We start from the raw sequence: 23,794 nt of genomic DNA on the forward strand, positions 1-23,794 counted from the left end.
TGTAATGTCTTGTATTTGTTGCTCTGCTGTAGAGGAATACTGTTCAGGAAAAGATATCCTCTAAAAGACCTTGAGGAAATGGAGCAGATGGTTGCATGTGCTATCCCACTTAAATTCAGAGTGGCTTTATAAATACTCAGAAAAAATAAAACAATGTTTCCTTAGTCTTTTATACATATAAAAGAAGGTAAAAGATGATTTTTATTGATATTCGAATTGGAATTCCAAAACAAAAGATTGACTTCTTACACTAAAATGATTTTCAACACAAAACTGATGGTGAACTAATGGTTCAATATGCATTGTTACTAGAATTATTTGTATGCTGGATTTCTGTATCAATACACCTCATAGGATAAGGAAAAAATTCAGTTTGGGATCAGACCAGGTAGGTTCTCTCAAGAGGGGTTGCAGCATTTGTTGCTGATGGACAGAGTCCCTGCTGGCCAGAGACCTCGGTAGATCCTTGTTCCTGCCCCCGTTTTTAATGAAGAGCACAGTGGGAGTCCTGGGGGAGCTCCTGGGCACGCGTGGGGGCTGTGCCTGAGCTGTGAGTACAGCGTGTTCCTGACACCCCATGCCTGCACAGATTGGCCACGCATCACATGTGCTCTGAGATTGCTATGCCCAGAAATTAGTCTGTGGGGCCATTCAACTGAAAATTTGGTTGATTATTGATAGAAACTGGACTCTGCCATCAAAACAGTAGAATTGGCAGGTACAGGGAGTAACTCCTCTATGAATACTTTCTAATTTTTAAGACGCACAGACTTCAGAGTCTCGGTGACTCGTACTTTTCTGGTTAAATACTGTTTTGCTCCTTGGCTTCTGTCTTATTTCCACAAGAGGAAATAGCATCTCTTTCCCTCTCATGGCTGGTGATTGTTTATCTCTCAATCTGTAGCTTTATTATGGATCAGAGGGAGCCAAGGGCCAGGAGTGACTTGCAATCCTCAGCACATGCTGGTTTCTTCAGACACACTGCTTAGTAAGGAAATAAATTAGCGATGGGTAAAAGACACAATATGGTGCTTACCGCCCTATTTCAGCACATTAAATATATACAATCTGCAATTCATTCCAACTAAAAATAACACGCAGATTAATGCAGTTTTCTTTGATACATTCAGTCAAGAAATCATTAGCATGAATTATAAAGCAGGAAACGTGTGGTTCACAGTGTCTGTCACTCCAGAGTTGTGCATTAGGATGGATGTGGGCAGTTTGATGGAGTGGACTGAGCATACACCCAGGAGTGACACAGGGCACATCTCTCCACGTGTTACTGACTCTTTCTGAAATTAAATGCAGGTCTTTTAAGTACATATATTTATATTTTGAGACGGTCCATATTTAAACACTTCATTTTTTAGCAAGACTTCGGAATGCACAGCTCCCACTGATGTCTGTGCTGGCTATTCAGTATCCAAGTTCCAAACTTGAGGACTGAAATTTAGAAGGCAATTTTGAAAATCCTGGCCTCAGCTTCCCTGGGTTTCTTAATTCCTAGTGTGATATCTGAATGGCCTTATCTATCTTTGGCTGATTGAAATCTGCTACTGAGAAAATGCTATAGGAATAATTATTATTTTATCTCACAAATCTTGATGAGCTTTTAAACGAATATCTTTAATACTATTCAAATTTCAAAATATAATCATCTTTGTAGAATATCTTTTATTTTGGCCGCTATATAATATTTTAAGTGTTAAGGCTGTGCACAAAAGCAGTTTAAAAAGCTGAACATCCCTGATCCATTTTACAAATGGAGACAACTGCACTCTGAAGAGGGATCTGCATTAGACCACACAGACTGCAGCAAATTCACCACTAGAATACAGGATTTCTGATACAAAATTTACTCTACTGAACACTAAATCTGTGGTTCTTAAACTCTTGGTGGATGCAGGCAGTTGTTGGTCTTAGTATCCAGGTTGCTTTCTTGCCTCCCCTTGCTAAATTAATTTGAAGTGTAGTTAAAAATACATTGCTACTATTACCTTGTAGCTCAAGTGATTCTTGTTACCACTGGGATGCTGCTCAGTAATGAAACTGAAAGAATCACCTGCTCTATCACTGAGGCAGAGGATAGGCTTGGCTTAATTGGGAAGGGTCAGCAAATTTGCAGCAGGTATTGTTGCTATACTTAGAGAAAATAATTTTGTGGCATATTGTGTAATTCTGGACGCCCATCTCAATTATAAAGGATAGGAAAAAAAATCTGTTATGGCTCACGGAATTGATTGGTTTTGCAAAACTAATTCACTTAAGATACACAAATGCACATCAGTTGAAACTCAGACTGATGGGCAGGGGTCATTGCACGAAAGTGGCACTTTATTGTGATGAAGCCTTGTGATACAATTTTTTTTTCTTTTTGTCCTGAAATTGATTTTGAAATCTCTATGTCTTGCAGGCATTGCCAGCTGACTGCAAGGCAACAGGACAGGATGAGGACTGCCCAGCAGAGTCCAAGGGAGGCGGCAGGATGCCATCTGTCTGAGTGAAGACTCCAACAGAACCGTGGCATATTAAGAGGATTTCTAATACGGAAATAGGCACAGGAGAATTCTTGCAGTGGTCTCAAGCCCCGAATATTGCAATTAAAAAAAATTTTGATGTACTCATGTCTCTTTGTTGAATATCTGACCAAACTATTATGATTTTTCATAACTAAGGAATATTCTGCTGTCAGGAACTGGACTTAACACATCAGCTAATGTAAGTTTCCAGGTCTTGCAGGGGAAACAAAAATATGCCAGAGACTGTGTACACACCTTTTTTGGGGGGGATATGTCCTTAGAATATCTACCAAATGGAGGTGACCTTTTTTCTCTCCTCAGAGTTGTCTGCCTTCCTGGTAACAGAAAGGCTTTGCCTACAGTGCACATCAAATGCCCTCCCAGCAACTGTGAAGATAGCTTTGGAGGATGGCATAGATAACCATGGAGATACATGGAAACGTATCTGGGCTTAGAAAGACACTATTTTGCTATTGAAGTGCATTTTAGAAGCTTCCAGTGAGGAAGATGGGGAAATCTTAATGGTTCAGTTAGTGTTTAATGTGGGCCTGGTCAGCTTTCTGCTGATAGTGGCTGAACATCAGACTCCCTGTGACTCATGCACAGGCAACGTGTCCTAATGGGGAGAAGTGTAGGGATGGGGATCTGCTCCATTCGGAGGGACACAGCTCCCTGTAGCCTCCAGCGAGGCGTGGGGCAGCACAGACAGACCCGTGCAGAGGGAAGATGGCAGCAGGGCAGAGCCCTCCCTGCAGGCCCGCTCAGCTCCTGACTGCCCCGGCTGCTTCCGGGGCTCAAGGGGCCCAGGCTCCCCTCACGCCTTGGAAACTTGAAAACACCCCGCAATGCCGGGATCCCCTGGCTCCCCTCAGGACTCGGGGTCCGGGATCCCCTGGCTCCCCTCACGGCTGGAGACTGAGAGCCGCCGCCTCCCGCCATGAGGCTCCTCAGGGTGCCAGGGTGCCCTCGGGCCCCGGGATACCCTTATGCTCAGGATGGGAGGACGTCGTCTTAAGCTGTGCCCAAGGAAGGTTGAAGTTGCATATTAGGAAGGATTAGACACTGAAATGGGCTGCTCAGGGAGGTGGTGGAATCACCGTCCCCGGAGCTGTTTAAGGAAAGACCGGACGTGGCACTCGGTGTCATGGTACAGTTGACGTGGTGATGTTCGCAGAGAGGTTGGACTCGGTGATCTCAGAGCTTTTCCAACCCCAGGGATTCCGCTGGTGGCGTTGGGATGCCCCGGCTGCCCTCCCGCACAGGCTCCCCTAGCAGCCGAGGGGCTGTCACGGACTCCCCGCAGGGCCGGCGGCCGACACCCCTCTCACCGCCCGGGGCGGTGCCGCCGCCCGCCGGCCGCTCCCGGGGGAGGTGCGGGCGGAGAGCAGCGGGGACCCCCCGGGCGGGGATCCCGTCCCGCGGCTGCCGGAGGCGGAGCCGCCGCCCCCGCGCCCCGTGCCCGCCCTCCCGGCGTGCCCCGCGGAGGGGCGGGCGGCTCATGTCCGCCATCCCGGCGTGCCGCGCGCCCGGGCAGCAGCCGGAGCAGCCGCGGCGGCCGCGTCCCCTCCCTGCGCTGTGAGACAGCAGCACCGCCTGCGGAGCGCGAGTGAGGAGCCGCCGCCCGCGCCTCTCCCCCCGCGTCCTCTTGCTCCTGCCGCTCCTCCGCCCTGTCCCGCGCCGCTGCCCGGCCGGCCATGCCGTCTCGGGCAAGGTAATGAGCCGCAGAGCCCCGGGGTCTCGGCTGAGCGGCACCGGCAGCAGGCAGCACTACCACCCGCGGGGCTGGAATGACTGGCAACCCAGGTGGGCAGGGCTGGGCCCGGGGGCGCGGGGTCGGGGCTGTGAGAGCGGGGCGGGCGGCTCGGCCGGGCCCCGCCGCCGGGCCTGGGGGAGCGGGGCGGCGGCGGATCCACTTCCTGGCAGCCGGGCCTAGCGCGGGAGGGCGGGCGGGCCCAGGCGGCGGGACGGGGCCGCGTCTGTCAGCGCTCGGCGGGGTGGGAGCGCGCCGAGCTCCCCCCGGACCCCGCTGCCGCGGCCTGTAACGTGTGGGCCGGTGGCCGGTGTGTGGCTGCGGGCACCGCGTCCCTCCCTGCTGGCCGCGGGGCGGGCGGGGGGCTGCGGTGGCGGGGGAGCGCGTGTGGGCTCGAGTCCCGTATTTTCAGCCTGTTTTTTCGGCTGGAACACAGCCAGGGAAGGACTGAGGCTGTAGGAGTAGTCGTAGTTTTTTGAGGCTTAGCATCATACTACATAGGTTTATTTTTATTTTTTTTTTAATCTGGGGAGAATAGTTGATGTATATAAGCTCTCACCCAAGCCTACTTAAAACGTGTTGTAAGGCTCTGGATGGGTTCACATCTGGCACTTTTTAGTAAAATTCAAAGTCTCTTGACTTCTTTAGTTAGATGTAGAGAGTGTATTTCAGGTCTTAATTATTTCTAATTATTTCTACTGCTCAGCCTTGCTGTTTTTAGCATCAAAATTGTAATGTATAAATCCTAAATAAATTTGGCGTTTATTAGGTTTTTTTAAGAATATGTGGATTTGAGGGTTTTTTTTAGTATTTTTGAAAGTTTTAACACGACGTGGGACCTTACTTACAAACTTTCCAGTAGAAAACAGAGTGGCACATGCTTGGGGATATATTGACAGGTGATGGTCCCAGTCTCATGCAGTTTAGACTAGAAAAATTTGGTGGATTTGAAGGTCACTTTAGCATTTATTGTGAAAGAAGGTTTCCTTTTGCTTGAGCAACTAGCAGCACAGCCTCTATGGCCGGTGCTTGAGGCTGTTCAATTCTTAATGGTGTATGGGGCACGGTTATTTAAATTCTAATTTCTTCTGTGATTGAAATACTTGGTCACATAAATTACTATTTTTTCCTCACTTAAGAACTTATGAACCTCATTGGTGATATTTTCTTAGAGCATCTAGGTTTTTTGGGGGAGAGACTTAAGAAGACTGGTCTCTTACTCCTTACCTACGTCTTCACTTCAGTTGTCTGGGCTGCAGTTTGTAATTCTGGGCCCGAACTTGTGACCTTTCCACCTGGAAGAAATTGGATGTGTCTTTGCTGTGGATGACTTCTATAAATGCATTTTGGTTGGATATATGAATTTGTCATGAATTTTATCTTTTCATATAAAAAATACATCTTATGAGGGCTAGGATGCTGATTTTATCCAATGTAGTATTGCCTACAGTGGGTTCAGTAGTGTTAGGGGTGAAAGTAAGAGTGTGGCTGCAGAAATGTTTTCCTGGTGATAAGGCAGGTTTAAGAAGTTACCTGCATGTGTGGCTCTGGTGTATTCCCTGTAGTCTGGTGTCTCCTTAGCTCTCTAGTACCTGGACTGCTAAAATAATTGTCCACAAAGCCACAGCAGAGCACCAAAGCTCTGAGAGCACCAGAGAAAGTGTGCCAGTCTAAGGGAGCCTCAGCATGGATAGGGCCTCATTCTGTTTCCATCACACTGTGTGATCAAGAGCTTCTGCTGAGAATGCTTCTACACTGGTCTTGACACTTTCCAAAATTTGTTTATCCTTTCCTTTAAATACTAATTTTTTTTTTAAATTATGGTGGGGGATACCAGGAATCAGAAACATTCACACAATCCCAAACCCCACAACACAAATATAGCCACTTATTCTTTCCTTTCCCTTTCTGCTGGCTGTTAGTTTCATTTACTTCAGGTGATACTGCCGGTAAATGCTTTCTTACAGGGCGTGGAAGAGGTGAAGGAAGTGGCCCATGTAGTGAAAGCTGTAATAATTGTAGTTGTTACAAGTTCCTAAAGGCAAAAAAAAAAGGAACTGCTGATACATGGGTGTATCATCAGATGGATTGCATTCAAATGTGCTTTTTTGTGTGTGTAAAAGTGACTAGATTGGTTTTCGTTAGTAGGTCCCGATTCCTCTCAGTTTTTAGTAATGCTAATCAACACTGGGGCTTGTGGTGAAAAGAATGTGAAAGTTGGAGTGCAAAGCTTTTTTTAAGGAAAAGTAGTGTAATTAAAATTAGACTTTAGTGTGTGTGGATGCAGTCATACATCAGATGCACATGGACTGGTTTTCTGACAGTGTGTGTACAGATAGAGATGTCAGTGTGTTACAGAGGAAGTCCTGATGTATAGGGGCAAATTAGTTTGTGCACTGCTGTGTACTAGACTCAATTAATAGCAACACGAAAACTTTATCGACAGATGTTTGATGGATGTGACAGAGAACACTGAAGGGTTTTTTGAGAAGGTTTGGTAAGATCTTGTTACCCCTTCTCCTCATCTTTGCAGCTGTCTAGACCTTTGCTTCTTACTTTCTTATTTTTTAGCAGATCTCACTGCATTTTCCCTGTTACAACTCTTAGGGCAAAAAATGAAATAATTTCATTTGTGTATGAACAGAGCGAATTTGTTAGAGTGCTGAGGGCTAATTGTGTACTGAAACAAGCAGTACTGCCCTTTGGGAGGAAATGCAGGAGTGTGAGTGCAGGGTAGCAGGTTAGCAAGTGCAGAGTCTGTCATGGCATTCTTAGGTGAAAGTGTGACAAAGAAGATAAGATTTTAATTAACAGGACCTCTGTCTCTCCTGTCATCAATGTAGGTTAGCAGGGGATGATGTGAAAAAGTGTAAAACAACATCTTTTACATCTGAGCAAATTTCCAGGAGTGTCCTATTAGGTTTTTGTACTGAAATAATGAAAATGGCATGTATCCTTCTGCTACAACGTTAAGTCAGTGTTATGAGTTACTAATTTCTGTTAGCATGGTGCTCACCAAACCACATTACTGCCTGGTCCTCGTGGATCTAGATTTGATGAGACAGGACAGTAAAATATGGTGTCCTTCCAGGTAGCTTGTGGCCTAAGCAGGAGAGCATATTGGCTGAAAGTTTGTAACTGAGGACAAGTAAGCACCCTGTCTTTAATTCCGACAGGTGGGGAGATATTGGCAGGTAGCAAAGAAACCTATTAGACCAAGTGGTCCAGGAAAGTGCTGCTCAAAGCAGTGCTTCTGACATGGCTCTGAAGGGCAGAGGCATGTCTTTTACAAAAAGCAAGCACTCACTGTGGAAATTGTCTGATGATAGTGCTGAATTCAGGCAGTGAATGACAAACAGGTGATAGCAGCAGGTGCTGTGTAGAAGGAAAGTTGAAACAGAGGCTGTACATGGAAGCACAGAAGAAACAGCAAGGTACCCATAAAACGTTTGTTGGAAATAGGCTGAAACCTTAGTTTGCACAGGTGAGAGACCTGAAAGTTGGCAATATAGAGATGCTTGAGGGTGTTGCTATGATCACCTGAGAATGGATGTAGAGTCACATAGGGTTAAAGTGGATAAGACTTCTCTGTCTCCTTAGGAGTAGCTGAGAGAGAGGAGAGCAAAGACTGAGATAGGGAGGGAGAGAGAAAAGTAGTCAGTGATGTTGAAGGCAGCTTAAAGAATGAGATGCAGGATTAGGTGTGAGGTGCCGTTGTGAAAACGTCAATGGAAACCTTGGGAAGAGATTCAGTGAACTGCATGTGGGAGATGCTGAACAGGAATGGGTTCAGTTCTGGAGTTGCAGCCATAACTCTTGATCTTTTTTCACATTTGTGTTAAACATGCTGATAAGCTTGAGAAGGTGTGAGATCCAAGAGATTTTTTGGATTTTGGTAAAATGGAGGAGCTGAAATTTATAATGTAAAAACCTTTGTTTTTAATGCGAAGACAAAGGATAGTGATATGTGAGAAAGATTAAAGAAGATGAAAGTGTGTCAATGGGAAGCAGAAGAAACTTGGAGTGCAGATCATTTTCCATACAAGACAACCATACTGAATCAGACCAAAGGTTTAGCTAGCTTAACATCCTGTACCCCAAAATGTCTGTTGGAATATCCGTGGAAAAAGAAGAGGATATGTATGTGTGATACCTTTCCCTGACATTCTCTTCTAATAATGCTTATCGGGGAACAGAATGAAATTGGTGAGCTACTGTCTAAGCAGAGAGTGACACAGAATCAAGAGGTGATTTAAAATGCTACTGTGATGGCAGGTAGATGTCCAGCAATGAGCATTGCAGAATTGCAGCAGAAAGATAGTTAATTAGTTATTTCATGAATAGAAAACACAGCCACTTGTATTTTCTCGGCACAGGAGAAGATGCAAAAGTAGGCTTTGGGGTGAGCTGAGCCAGGCTCTGGCTTGGCAGGGTGGGCCAAGTGATGAGAAGATCATGGCAAAAGGAAACTCTGCATGCCAGTGGCAGGACAGTCAGAAATTTGGTGGGAAACTGTTATTTTGGGTGAATACAGTGGCTCCTTTAAGTTTTAAATATTTTACTGATAAAGAATTTCAGTAATAAAGACTTTGTCTGCATTACAGCAAATAAACTTGGTAATTGCAGCAAATAAGCAAATAAAATCAACTGACTTGAACAATAATAGAGCTCTCACAGTAGAGTTGTGTTAGAGTGAATCTTTCATGTAGGTCCTATACTTGGAAATAAAATCAAATAGAATAATTAAGTGATTTTTGTCTCAAAATAATGTCCATATGGCAGGGTTGTTCTGAAAAAGCTACACATAATGAACAGTATACACCAGATTGTGGCAAGTTTCTTGGACAAAAATTCTTAAGGCTTGCATATAACAAAAGTAACAATATATTTTTGATCTGTTTTTTTTTTTTTTTCTGGATAAAGATTTTCTTTTTTAAACTGGTTGCTCTCAGCCATGCTCTCTTCAGTCAGACAAATTGGCTAGTCAAATCATACTTTTGATGGAATGAGATAGACTTATTTTTGAAAAGTATGTTTCCTTTTGTATACCAATGGAAAAAAATAAGCCTTTTTGAAGAGGGAGGACAGGCCATTTCTGCTTGTTTAGGTGGGTGAACTATTTTCTTTTTCTGATGGACCAAAGGCAGGTTTAAAAACACCCTGCAGAAAACTGAATGCAGTATCTTCTGTTTAAATGATACTGCTAAAACAGTGTCTTCCACCAGAACCAGACACAGATGAAAACTCTCAGGTGAGCTCTTGAAGTACTTTAGTCTCCATCAATGAACTTTTCAGGTAGAAGTAATGCAGTGTAGGCTCTCAAAAAGTGCCAGAAAGCTTTGGAAGCTACAGTATAAGGTAATCATAGTCATGTTTATCCTTGCAATTCTCATTTTGACTTTTTCTAATATAGCATTTGTATTTTTACTTTTGCTTATCTGTTGCTAACATTGTGCATTGAGACTATTAATATGATGTTTGTTAGGTCTGTGGCAATGTCAATGTATGTAACTTAAATTTGTTGTTACATAGGATATTGCTGAGCATTAGGTTTGTCATGTAACCTTCCATCTGCTTGGTGCAATGCAATTTAAGTGGAAATGTCACCGTGTGAGCAGGAACAGTGCCCTCCTGAAATGCAGGGATGAGCAGAGGTAACCAGCAGTACAGTTCTGTCCATTGCCTGTTAGAATGGCTAGAGGGAGGCTGAAAAAGTAATTACTTGTAAGACTTTGGCAAGTGCCTGAACACAGAATGCCTGCCCTTGAGTTCTGAGGGGCTGTCTTTCAAAATCATAGCCATATTCCTGGCATGAGAAGTGGTATCTCTCAGAAATGGATTCGGAAATTCAGGGTCTCTGCCTGTGCACGCAGTGAGTGTGCACAGCAGTGCCCTGAGTCACCCAGGCGTCTGGGTTCCTAGGTCAGGGAGCACTGGGGCAGGTGACAGGTGCTGGGGTCACAGCCCCAAGTCTGGATGAGGTTATGCCACAAGTTCCCAGAATGGTGTTGCAGGAGCCTCCAGTACAGCTCTGGAATCCCCTTCCCACCTGAGAAGTGGCCTATGTCACTGGGCAGCTGGAAATGCACAGGTCCATCAGCTCCTTGGCTGCTTCTGCTGTGCCTCTCCTTGCAAGCTCCTTCCCCCTTGAAATCCTCTTTCCAGGCAGTATGGGCCATAGCAGTCAGTTGGCTCACAGAACATCAGCATCTTTCTAGGATGTTTTTTATCTCTGCCTCATAAAGAGCCGGTAGTTTCTGTCCTATCTGAGCTACACGTTTATTGTAGTGGGAACAATGTTGTCGGTGGGCATTATTGTCTCTTAAATTGATATACAGGAGAACAATGACAAATTTTTTACTAAAATTGGACTTGCCTTTTAGTTGATGATAAAGTGTGAGCAGGTTAGCTTGCAGATAACTGTTCCAGAAGCCAGAATGAACTGAGTGTGTGGGTTTTCCCTGGGAAACAATAGGCTCATGTATTTTACCACAGTGGAAAATTTTACAAAGCATTCAAAGGCTGTCCTGTGGGAAGTGGAGTTAGCTGAGAACATGTGTAGTCCTTCATTTGATAGGGATGCACGGAGCAGTGTTAAAAATTGTACATTTAATCAGCTTTTCTTCAGACGACTAGGAATTTCAGCCTTAATGGTTGACAATTGGAGATGATTCAGTTTACAGCACATTGCCTTAAAAAAAAAAAAACAGTGCCTTTGGGAAGGTAAACGTGAGAAGTACTTAAATTTGCTAGCTGAAAATTTGTCACCCTGTTTCATTGGCAAACGTAATTGCTCAAAGTTGGCTAGGAAGTTTTAGAGCAGGGGGAAACCTGGGGTCTCCATGTATGTCTGGAAATGTGCACATGATTTGGGCACATTTAAAGTTGATACCGTGTAAAGGACACAGTGCAGAACTTTCCTGTTCAGCACAGCTTAGATGAATGATGATGGCACAATTGTATAAAGATTTTTACAATCCTAGTTAACTGTCATGAATAAAGACTTTTACTAAGACACTCTCTAGAATAGCATACCCTATTTTTTCAGTAGTCCAGGCAAGTGCCCAACAAAGCAGTAGATGTGATGGCACAATGAATACTGAATGAGGAAAAGTGTCTTGCTGTGTATGTCTAAAAATGAACTTGCTTACAGTGCAAAAGGGAATAATACCTGCCAAGCAAATCTAATATCAACTTGCCCTGTGAAAACAGGGCAAAACCACAATTTTCTTATTGTTCCAAATTGATAATATAGTGTCTTTTAGCATTCTCAGAAGAATAAAATGTGTCTTTGATTCCAGTTGATTTTGCAAGTGTCAGTGCTCCTGCTGTTCCTCTTCCAGCTGTACTGAAGCCGAGCTGTATTGGACAGTAGCAAGCCTTTAGTACTACTGAAGTAACAACTGCTTATCAGAAAGTTTACCTGTGGTTTTCTCTTTTGGCCTTGAGATGTGTTTGACTCCCTTTTCGCTGAATTTGTCTACCAGTTCTAATCACAGCGTTCTCTTGAAAAGGAAAAATGAAAGGCTTTTTCTTTAAGAGCATGTGGTGTTTATCCTTACACAAATTGTAGTTAATTTTCAGGAATGATCTGTCCTGCTTTTTTGTTAAATAATCAAATGAACTATCCAAAATTTTAAGTAAAAATAGTAGATCTTTGGAGTTTGTATAGGGAAAGCTTGCTGTAAATATTTGGAATCAGGTTATTCAGATTACACTTGAACTGAGTGAAGTTCTGCTGATTCTCCCTTTGGATGGGGAGAATATTTCATGTTGTTTTAATGTCAACCCCCATCATTGCTTGTAAGAGTGCTTTTAAAGTGATTGGTTGTGTTTATGTTCCAAAGTTCTCGTACACCCAAGTTTTTTCAAGCCCTGTATTTTTAAAAATTAAAACCTCTTAGTATGTCCAGGGAGAAGAGTTGATTTCATAATTTTAATGTTTTTCCTTAAAAGTTTAGTCTGGGCTATATCAGTTTTCTGATATGAGAATGGTTTAAACCTAATGCAGATTTTTTTTAAACTTCCTTTTATCTGCAGACTTTTATACTTAAGGTTCACAGCTGTTAATTTACCTTTCAGATTTTTCGCAGTAAAGCCTGCTTCCTTGCTTTGCAGTTTTTATTTTGTGAAAACTTAATATGTGATTTTTTTGGTGTAATCATCAGTTACATTCTTCCATCTAATAAGAGGGTTTATGAAGGCCCATGACATATTACATAAATGTTCATCTGTGATTAGTGATGACTTTCAGAAATGGTAGGCACTGTATCATCCAGCTTCTGTATGTACCTGCACCTAATTGTATTTTATTTGTCACCTCTGGGAAGTAATTTTTACCTTGTATAGACTCCAACTGAAAAGAGACTTGAGAACGTCATAAGGAAAGGCACTGGCACACTAGAATGCATTTCCTTTGCATGTTGCTGTGATAATTAGTCAACTCCCATCCCAATGTGAATTTAAGGTCACTTTTTAAGCAACAGGTTAGACAACTTTTTTGACACAGGGAAATACATTTGGGATTGTCATTTAAATATGTTGTATTTATAAGTGAATGTGAATCCCACTCCTGTTATATCCCTACATAAAAGAAAATATTTTTCTCTTTGTAGAACTGACAGTGCATCAGCTGACCAGGACAATTTAAAATATTCTTCATCCAGAGATCGGGGCAGTTCTGCCTCCTATGGATTACAACCTTCAAATTCAGCTGTGGTGTCTCGGCAAAGGCACGATGATATCAGAGTCCACACTGACATACAGAATGAAGAAAAAGGTACACAGATTGCTGTTTCATGTGTGATTGTGAGGGGACATTCAGGGAAAGGCAGTAAACTGAAATGGTGGAGAAATTCTTATTTGGTTTTGGTTTTTCTTTTTCCCCTCCTCCCTCAAAAGGCAGTGAACTGATTTGTTGCATTGCCACAGTTACCACTGTTTTGGGAGATTTGTCAGGGATCAAAGAAATGTTGTGGTTGATGTGAATACTGAGAAAAATATGCTGAGTAGAAAAGTTGCTTTTGGAGAAGAATGCAAGAGAAGACTTGATCATTAACAGAATAAGTAGTTTTTTTTCTGAAGAATAGTATTCTGGATGCGTCTGGTCTTCAGGCTGTAATTTCTTCCTGAATAGTCTCCAGTACCTCTGGTATTGGATTAAACAGGCTACTAGACTGATCTATTGCCTATTGTAGCTTTACTGCACCAAACTGGAATCTTTGTTTAGTAATCAGATCTATATTTTTGTCATTAATGGCAGTTTCTACTTTTCATGTACCTCAATCTGACTTCATATAAATGATATGATGTGTGATTCTTACATTTTTACAGATTTTTTTCTTTGTTTGTTTTTAGGATGGAAATATTATCTCTAGAAAATAGCTAAACAGTCAGAATCATACCTTTTCTGTATTTATGAAAGATCTATGTTCTGATATTTTTCTTTCTTTATTTGCCAAATACAGATATCAAATTGGAGGTTTTCTTATTTGCAGAGCCAGTTTTTGGCTATGTAAATCCTCAGGCAGGCCAGACTCAAGAAAAATATCTCACAGGAATAGTAGTGTGGGAGTTTTTGCTCAGGAACCTAAAAAGTATTTGAACTCGCCCCATTTCTCTGGCCTGTAACTGACTGTAAATAATTGCTGTATCTTAGGAGAAGTTACAGATGGATGCAAATTAATTTTTTTTAAGTAGAAGGTAGTGTTAGTAGGTGGCAGAAGCATGAAGCATGTTTATCAGCATAGTTTGAGAACCTTAAGATTTGTTTTACTTCAGTAGAGAAACTGCTTAGGAAGTGGGTGTATTTGTCTGTCTGCTAACATGGAATGTTGTACTGTGTTTAACACAGACTGGCACAGAAGGTTGTTCTTATAATTTGAAGAGTGCTAGTACTTAAAGAATGTACTGGCAGTGCAGTGAAATAGTAGGTTTTGAATAAATTCAGAGTGGTAGTTTGTGAAGTTGCTGGGAAAGCGCCATTTGAGAAGAAAAATGTACCTGGCTCTCCCTCCAGTGCTGTATCTTGCAGGGCATGTCTCTGCTAGCTCAGCACTTTGTGCTGTTTTGTTCAGGTGTGACTTGAGCAGAGGTGATTAGGATATTCTAACTATAAAACCAAGTTCCAGGTATCTCTAGTTCATTTTTATTATTGGAGAAATTTGTAAGCTTACAGATGCAGAATAGTTCTTGTTTACTAAGATTTTTCAGTTCATCTGTTGGAGTCTACCAGCATGGAATTTTCATTTTGGATTTTCTGTCCCAGCTTCCATACACCCCCTACCCACCTCCCCCCCAGTTCCTGGTGTTGATAATAAAAATAACTTACAAATTGATAAATTCTTGAAATTTTTCAGGTTTGAAAACCTCCAAGGATGTGACTCTTATGTTTAGGCTCAAATGCATTAATTTCTGTTAGAAGTTACTTCCTTCATAGGACAGTGTTGGCTTGTTCTGGCAAAATAATGTCAAGGTGGCACTTTTGCTAGTTTATGTTTAAAGACTGAGCTGTAAAAAATGTTGTAAATCTAAATAGACGCAAACTATCTTTACTGTAACTGTAGTTAACTAATTACAAGTGAGACTTTGCACAGGGTTTTCTGTAATGGTAGGATGGCCCCATGTGTATATGAATGTATATGATGTATACTGGTAGTTAATACCTGCTTTTTATGAAAAGCTTTGCCTTAAAGAAACATTCTTTACATCTACTAAGGTCCGGGTTCACCTCAGTGTTTGAACTTACTCTTTTATCAATCCTTTAGTCTCAGTAGGCAGCCTCTTAATGGAAGCCACCTCTCCTTTGCCCCAGACCTTCTTTTATACATTGAACCAGGTGGACTTGTGGAAATACCTTTTCCGAAAGAAATCTTGCATATTTTTTCTTGTTCTAGGTTTAATTGTTTAATTTTATTAGTTGATTCTTTCCTGTCTTGGACGGGGAAGGTACTTTAGAAATCTTCCTTGGAAGTGTGCTCTAATACATTGAATGATTGGGCAGGCTCAGGGGAAAAACCTGCCCCTCAAAGTGGTGTGGCAGGCTGGAAAGTTTCCAGTCTCGACATTTGAGTATGTTTATTTTTGTGGACTGAGGAGTAAGATCAATTTAATTACTCAGTGATGCTTTTATTTTCATTTTATATTGTTACCAAAGATGTATCTTAAGTGGGAGAATGTAGGATTAGGTTTAATTAAGGATGATACCAGTATTAGTGAAAATACTGACCTTTTTATGTTTAAAGAGAGTTGTTCAATCTGTGCAAACAGATAATCTTTATCTTTTCAAAAACTTTTCTTTGGCCATTTTACTTAGCCTGTGTGGTGGATTCATAGCAAAAACAGGATGGAGATTTCATGTGCATAAAGGAGCTAGTAAGTGACAGTATCTAGCCATGCATACTAGCAATTTCACATTGTATTTTACAAAGTCGTGTCAAAGTAATAATAAGAAAACATTAAATGCAACAAAATTGATATTAAACTTCATGGCAGTAGTGTTTTTTTCATGTACTTCAAAAAGACAGATGAGATTCTAAATCTGTCACCTGGAAACTTACATGATATAGCAAAACATTGATGCGTGTGGAAGTGAAAAAGGAAGCTAAAGAAGGTGGTAGAGCATAGAGCTGCTAATTTGCATATGAATTGAATAACTCACAACTCACCACCCTGCTAAATATGTGGTCTGAGAACCTGTTTTAATGTCACATTGGTTTGTCCACAGGTGGCTACAGTGTCAATGGAGGATCTGGGGAAAATACTTATGGTCGGAAGTCGTTGGGGCAAGAGCTGAGAGTTAACAATGTGACCAATCCTGATTTTACCAGTGTTCCGCATGGGAATCGTGCTTTAGCCACAAAAGACATGAGGAAATCACAGGGTAAGGGCATCAATGATTTTCAGGAAGAGGGTATCTGTTTTGGCAACATTTCTTGTGTTCAGAATGTAAAAAGAAGTTCACTATGGTTGGGCAGCCTGTATGGGTTTTATTTTTTTGTGATATATGATTAGATGGTGTTGATGTGAACTTGTTTTGCTTGTTTTGTCATCTGTTTTACTGCTCTTTGTGTCAACAACCTGGCTTAGGCTGTCAATCTTTCAATTTCCTTTAGATGGCTTTTGAACACTTAGGTTAGCCAGATTTGGCAAAGACATCTCTAAGAAGGAGAACTTGCTTTGGATTTGTTGCAAACTGATGCCTGAGTAAAAAGTTGGTAATTAATGAGCCCTGGTGTGGGAAGAGCAGTAATCGTTGGGAGCAGCTCAGCCGTTCCCTGTTCTCCCTGGGCTGCAGGACAGGCAGTGATCACATCCTGCCAGCTCAGTCACCCTGTGTGTCCTCCTGAGCCTGCCACTGCTCGTGCTCCCTCTTGCTCAGCTGAGGAACAGAGGCCAGGGAGGAGCTGGAAGCATCCCAAGAATGTGGGCAAGGTCTTGGGAGATGCAGTAAGAACAAATTTGGAGTTTCAAGAGGGTGCAGGAATGCTGGCCTTGTGTTTTTGAGGAAGAAGCTTCACTCTTCCCACTATTTGAGGTTTGAGTCATAGTTTTTAAAAAAAGCGAAAAGAAGTTATTCCAAGCATTTTTGAATGAAAATAGAAACTTTATGACTAAGCACTGTCACTTATTGCATCACTTAGTATAAGTAGTAGTTGAGCCACTGGTAAAAACTGCATACTTTATGCCAGGCACGTTATAAATGTGAGGACAGGCTGTTTCTTCTCAGGGTTTAATATTTCAGAGGAGAAAAAAGAACGTTCAATGTGTTTTGCAGGTGGAAGAACTGAGGTGTAAGTGCTGACATGACTGTTTCAAAAATGTGATTTTAGGAATAGGTTAAACTCAGACTTTATGATTCCATTTTTATGTCTATGTAGAGGAAATGGAAAGCTCTTCAAATAAAAAAAACTTTCTGCCAGTACTAAATAATTGTTAATTTAGACTGTTCTCTTGGGTATGTGAGCATCTCTTTAATCCTTAAAAGATGAAGATACGTAATTTTGGGTGACTAAAGTTGCTGCCTATGACTTGTTTTCTTTCCTTGAGATGTCAGATTTCAAGAGTTTTTCCTTTTGAACTTGGCTGTGTTTGATTGTTGTAGGTTTCAGCAAATCGTTTTGATTTTTCGTGTTTTCTTTAAAATACAATGGGATAATGTTGCAACAAGATTTTAGGTTTTAAGTTCTTTGATGTTTTCTTGGTAGTATATTCATTAAAGAATTTTAAAAATAGTCTTCTGTGGGTTAGCATGTGGCTGAGATCTTGCTGAATTTTCAAAAAGTGGATGTCACAGGTATTTGTTAACTAGTGCTTTGATTAGTGTAGCTTCAGTTGTGTCCTTGGTTAGTGCTTTTTGGTTGTTTTTTTTTCTTAAAGTTGTGATCGTGACTTGACAGTTAGCTGCCACTCTTGGGGAGTAATGCCAATGTAGATTAGCTATTAACTGAATAAAGGCAAAGCTGCTTTAGTCACGTCAGATGACTGATGTCTAGCAGAGTAGAGCAAAAAGCTGTCTGTAGCTATCTTGGATTTTCTCATTAAGTCATGTTGACTAAGAAAACCTCATCATATTCCATGAATCCTCTGATTTGAAACCACCACCATGAAACATCTAATGTTAAATTTATTGAAAGAGATTTTATTTCCTTTTTGGAAATGAGGGAAATTAATTATTTGTATGAATTCATAGCTAATTTCATAAGTAAACTGTGTTGTGACCCTTCTCTGTTACTGTGTGCTGTTGGCCAAGTTTACTGAAGTGCTTTCTTAGGAAGGTGCTCATTCTCCCCCATTATGATCTACTTAAATGAACAGCCAGGTCCCTCTTCACACTGGGGGGTTTTGTTCCTCGGTAAAGGAAGAGCAGATTTATTTTCCTTTTTGAAGCAGAACCCTGCTACCTATCAGAGAGAAAATACTGTTTCTTTGTAGTTGCTTGAACTCAAGTCTGGTTCTTTGCTTCAGGAAGCAGCTTGTTTTTTCCACAAAGTTTTCTCGAAATATTATTTTTTGAATTATTTTAGTTTATTCAATCAAAAGTCTGAGTTAATCTTACCCCACACCATTTTTTTTAGTTCCATTTGTGTGGAAGGGAACTAAGTCCAGGTCTTTGTGTAGAAGTAAGACAGTTCTGCTTAGTTCTGAATGAGTTCAAAACAGGTACTGGGCTGTCCACATAAAGAAATGAAAGATTTTTGTAGCTAAATTAGATTTTGTATTTAACTTTCTTTTTATGAAAGTTTAAAACACTTAGGATTTATTTTTAGTTGTTTTCTCAAATGACTATTGTGACTTACGATTTCACACATACATGTATTGGACAATACAGGTACTGTTGATAAATGCTGTAGGAAAAAAGAAACAATTGCTTTTTTCAGAGCGACCGTTGTCTTATTCTGACGAGTCTCGACTGTCAAATCTTCTTCGGAGGATTACTCGGGAAGACGACAGAGACCGAAGACTGGCTACTGTAAAGCAACTGAAAGAATTCATTCAGCAACCAGAAAACAAACTGGTCAGTCATTCTTCCTTTTCCATGGCATTGGGTATTTCTTGTTTTATAAAACTGTCTTTTTCAAATCTGAATATTGGATATGTCTGCAAGGATTATCTTGTATAAAAGAATTTCATTCCATAAGAAAGGAGAGTGTATTCCTGGATTGTCTGTCTTGTTTCCATAATTCAGCAAATGTTTTATTGGGATATATTGCCTCAAACCAAACTGCTGAATGCCTGAACTGTAGGAATTAACATGGCATGCATGTGGCTTTCTTGGCCCTTAGCCTCTGGATCCCTCAGAAAGGAAGCAGAGGCAAAGGGAAGTAAAGTGTTGTCTTGTTCAAGAACTCTCTCTTATTGTAAATTAGGTGTTTAGTCTTGTGAACAGCTCATCTTAGAGATACTCAGCTTTCCAACTAAACATCTCTGTATGTGGATTCCCTTCCATAGAAGATAACTAAGTAAATCTTTGTTTCCATTATGTGTTTAGGATTTTCGGTGGTTTGCTCAAGTCTCTAATGTCCTCAAGTGTTTTTTAAGGATATGGGGATGGGAAGGGAAGTATCCCACTGTGGGTATAAATTTTTAATATTGCGTGTTTTGAAATCAAATATTAAAGAGCATATTGTCTGACACATCTCCCCCACTGTTTTGGAGAGCTTCAGAGTTCTCCAAGTACTGAAAAAGCAGGAAGTGATGGTTTAATATCATGGCACTCATTTCCAAGCAGTTCTCTGGTACTTTAGTTGTGGGATCTGTGTTTATCCTTATAAATAAGAAATTGGTTCATTTTCTCATTATATGTTAATTAACCAGTGATAATTGTGCTCTTTTCCAAAGCATGTGAGACTTGAATACAGGGAGTATTCTAGTCTGTGCATCTAGGTGTAGGCAGCCCCTGTGCAAGCCTAGTTAACCCTTCTGCTTTCCTCTTGTTTCTAGGAGGGTTTAGGAAGTAAATGCTTTCCACAGTTATTCTGTGGTTATTTTTTTAATTACTTCCATTATGCTCCGTGGTGTTTTCCCCATTTTTAAATTTTATTTTGTAACTGCATTTTATTTAGATTTATTGGTATCTCAGAACGTACTGAAATTGCTGTTCTAATGATTAACTCAGTGATGACAAACTGTGTTAGTGGTCAGAATATTAGAAGTCTGTCACTGAGAAGCTTTTGGTTAAGTGTCTCTGAGCTCACTAGTGAGAATAAGATCAGATGTCAATGATATCAAGGCCAGAACTTCCTAATGGACAGTGTTGAACCTAGGGGTAGTTCCTGCAGGTCTTGACACTACTTAGTGTAGTTTAACTGAGTTCTTTACATCCTCAGGGTTGAAATATGAGTTCAAAGGAAAGTAGTAGAAGTCGGTAGACATTTGTCATCTAATGGAGTCTTACTTTAGCTTCTAAATTATATAGGTGCCTTGTCCTTTTTAGCCTCTCTCGCAGGTACCAGACACATTTTCAAAATGTCCTTATGAGTTCTGAGGGGTCAAGCGTGTGGATCTCTGTCCCTCCACCCTCAAAAGCATGATGTTGCTCAAAACTTAGGATGAAAACTGGGTACCATCCACTGTGTTAAAGAGGAGTGTCTTTCTGAAGAAAAGAGAATAAACGTTTTTATTAACTTGTCAAGAAAACTTCCTGTTAATATGTTATACAGTGGCAGCTAATCTGTAATCTTTCAATCAGATCACTAATGTGGCAGGGCTTTAGTGCATATTAGGAAAACAAGTCTTTCTGGTTATGTTTACTGAGAAATACTGGTTCATCAGTAATGCTTCATCCCCAAAATTGTATTCCATTTCACTGAAATGCAAGCTTACCTAAATAAAAGCTTTAACACTTCAGATTGTTGTCCATTAAATTTTCCAGTGATACAATTGATTTATTAGTATTATATATTTGGTCTTTAGTAGATGCTACTCATGAGCTGTGTGATGAGTCTTCCATGGTGATATAATGTTATCAGCAAGAACTAAACTTGGAACAGACCTTGATAGCAGGCTGCCAGTATTTTCATGGCTACTGTAAATAAATATCAAATATAACATCTAGGATAATATTGCAGTGTTGTTTAATATAGTTCATGCTAGTCTGCAGTGGCCATGGAAAGCATAATGGCATTTTCTTGGCAAGGAGAGCTGGCGGTGCTGTCTTTAATGTGGGTGTAAACAGGGCCTATTGGGGAGGCAGTATTGGGCAATTACTGAGCTTATGCCTTTTATGTATCTTATATTACAGGTACTTGTTAAACAACTGGATAATATCCTGACTGCCATTCATGATGTGCTTAATGAAAGGTAAGCTGCAAAAGTCCTCTAAAGGGGAAAAAAAAATGACAGCATTTGGTTTGAAATAGAGAGGGGAAAGGTTGAGAGAAATTTATTTGCTAGTTTTGCATGGGTGTCCTACTGCAGACACAGAATGAAACTGGGGGAAGTAAAGACTCTCAGGTGTATTGACAACACTGTTGGGCTGTATAGAGTACAGCTCCCTTGGAGAGAATGTGAAGGCACAAGTGTGGCTTTGATGCTGCTGGTAGTGTGGAGTCTGTCTCAGGTGTTCAGTCAGCTGGTGGAGCTGTGCACTGCTGTGGTGGTATAGCTTCCAAAATGAAACAGTTTTTTTATGCTGACTCATTTACATCCAATTAAGAGTGTATGTAGAGGATGCTGAGGTTTGTGTGGGCTTAGGTCAGTGTCATTTCCCCGAGTCAGCTGCATACTGAGAACTATTCCAATTGGATAGTGTGTTGCAAGTAGAACTGCACATTTCAATACTTTTATTCAAGTTGACTTCTACCACAGAAATATTTCTTAGAATTTTATTTTAGCTTCACCACTGCTGCCATTAAGGAGGAGAGAAGCAGCTTCATTTCTGCATATATTTCCTTTTGCTTTAGAAAATGCTTTATTTTGTTCATGCTTCTGTTCTGCTGTCATGACTGGAGGTCCCAAGTTTTTTTTTTTCTTTCCAAAAATACAGTAGCAAACTGCTTCAGGAATTGAGACAGGAAGGAGCTTGCTGTCTTGGCCTTCTTTGTGCTTCTCTGAGCTATGAGGCTGAGAAGATCTTTAAATGGATTTTTAGCAAATTCAGTTCATCCACAAAAGATGAAGTTAAACTTCTTTATTTGTGTGCAACCTACAAAGCACTAGAGACTGTAGGAGAAAAGAAAGCATTTTCATCTTTAATGCAGGTAAGACTACAAGTTAAAACGTGAATGAACAGTAAGTAATGCTATCCTGACAAGAAGTAAATACTATGATTGGGAGGGAACTTTGGCTGGGATTCTTTGATTCTGGTTACATTAGAAAAGAATGACAAGTCTTTGTAGGATGATAAATATTTTGATGCAACTTTCTAGTATTTATGGCAGATCCAAGAAGAATCTTACTGAGACCAAAAAGAGAACTTAAGTAGAATGGTACACAAAGTCTAACCTTTTGATTGTTTTGTGCTACCTCCTGTTTACAATTTCTGACTGGAATTGTGGATAGATCTGAGGAGTAGGATGTGTGCAGACAAAATGAAGTCCCTTTTTTCCATTTTTGGGGTTTCTTATTTTGGGTGTAGAACAGCCATGGCCAGGTCTGTGCTCCAGTTTATTAGTTACTTTACAGAGCCAAAAAGCTTCAGCTGGAGAAATGGAGAAATAGGACTTAAAACAACTCACAGTTACTCTATGGCTAAAGAACTAAAGAAAAGTTCATTGGATCTGCCATACATCAAGCAAATGCCCCCTTGAAGTGATTATTTTCATGCAGTGTATGTGATGCTTTTTACATTTTGTTCCTGCAGAACAAGTAGAGTTTTGTTGATTGAATCAAAGTAGTTTGTTGCAATGTAGTTTCTTTTAATTAAGTGAAATGTCTGGTGGCTTTTATTTACTTTTCAGCTTGTAATGACCAGCCTGCAGTCCATCCTAGAAAATGTTGATACACCAGAGTTACTGTGCAAGTGTGTCAAGTGCATCCTTTTGGTGTCTAGATGCTACCCACACATTTTCAGCACCAATTTTAGGGTAAGCTTTCTTTGTGCTTTGTATTTTCTTTCCACAGCAGAAATGTTGGTGCAGCAAATTGGGTAATGACTCTGTTTTCACAATTGCTTTCCAGGACACAGTGGACATATTGGTTGGGTGGCACATAGATCACACACAGAAACCTTCTTTGACACAGCAGGTCTCTGGTAAGTTTGGCCAGAGGAGCTCATGGAGAGTCTCAGATCTTGCTCTGGCTTGCACTTGTTGGGAGATTACTTACACGAGTTTGGTTCTACTGGCATGGAAGTTGACATAGAATGAAATTGAGTTTCTGGCTACATAGCAAGATACTCTGTTCCTAACTTTTTAGGAAATTTGCAGTTGCCTTTTTATGCTAATTCTGGAAAAATGGGATGCTTTATTCAGGGTGCATTTAAACATCAGTTGTTTTGTGCAATTTTATAACAATCTTCAATAAATTTATAGGTCTTAGTATATCCTCTGTGAAAGGATGTATTTTTCCTCAGTACTTTCAGAAAATCTTTGTGATAAATATATTGTATTAGCATTTAAAAAATGGGGAAAGTTTTTCCAATAACTTTATCAGTTTTCTTGGGAGTATTCACAGCAAGTTTATTATGTTTCTTGTGTCATAGTCCTAGATTGTATCCTTGGTGTTTAACTGCTGTGGGGCAGAGCTGAACCTTAAAAGGACAGAGGAGGGAGATACAATTTATATTTATTTTAGAAACATCTAGTGTTGGTATTTTCATGTAGATGGCCTCTACTGACCTTAGTTCAGCAACTTTTCCTTCAGCAGTATGCAACTAAAATTTAATGATTGTATTAATTGGCTTGATATTTTTTTACAGGATGGTTGCAGAGCTTGGAACCCTTTTGGGTGGCTGATCTAACTTTTTCTACCACACTCTTGGGTCAGTTTTTGGAAGATATGGAAGCTTATGCTGAGGTAAACGAGACTTTATGGTATATACCAGAGTTAACTGTTAATCTGTTTTACTTGTCTTAATAAATCC

The 23,794-nt window shown here is 40.7% G+C and overlaps 1 protein-coding gene across 1 annotated transcript in view; it reads left to right on the forward strand.

The window, feature by feature from the left end:
* Positions 1-4,185: 4,185 nt before the first annotated feature.
* SMG1 (SMG1 nonsense mediated mRNA decay associated PI3K related kinase) overlaps positions 4,186-23,794 on the forward strand; it is a 58,410-nt gene continuing 38,801 nt past the window's right edge. Inside the window, exons 1-9 of the mRNA XM_014868842.2 lie at positions 4,186-4,325; positions 12,888-13,051; positions 15,998-16,153; positions 18,651-18,787; positions 21,014-21,072; positions 21,758-21,971; positions 22,671-22,796; positions 22,891-22,963; positions 23,630-23,727. Coding sequence (XP_014724328.1) covers positions 4,237-4,325; positions 12,888-13,051; positions 15,998-16,153; positions 18,651-18,787; positions 21,014-21,072; positions 21,758-21,971; positions 22,671-22,796; positions 22,891-22,963; positions 23,630-23,727 — 1,116 coding nt within the window. The 5' untranslated portion in view covers positions 4,186-4,236. The remainder of the gene's footprint in view (positions 4,326-12,887; positions 13,052-15,997; positions 16,154-18,650; positions 18,788-21,013; positions 21,073-21,757; positions 21,972-22,670; positions 22,797-22,890; positions 22,964-23,629; positions 23,728-23,794) is intronic.

This window comes from Sturnus vulgaris, chromosome 16, assembly GCF_052056855.1.
Source record: "Sturnus vulgaris isolate bStuVul1 chromosome 16, bStuVul1.hap1, whole genome shotgun sequence".
Taxonomy (NCBI): Eukaryota; Metazoa; Chordata; class Aves; order Passeriformes; family Sturnidae; genus Sturnus; species Sturnus vulgaris.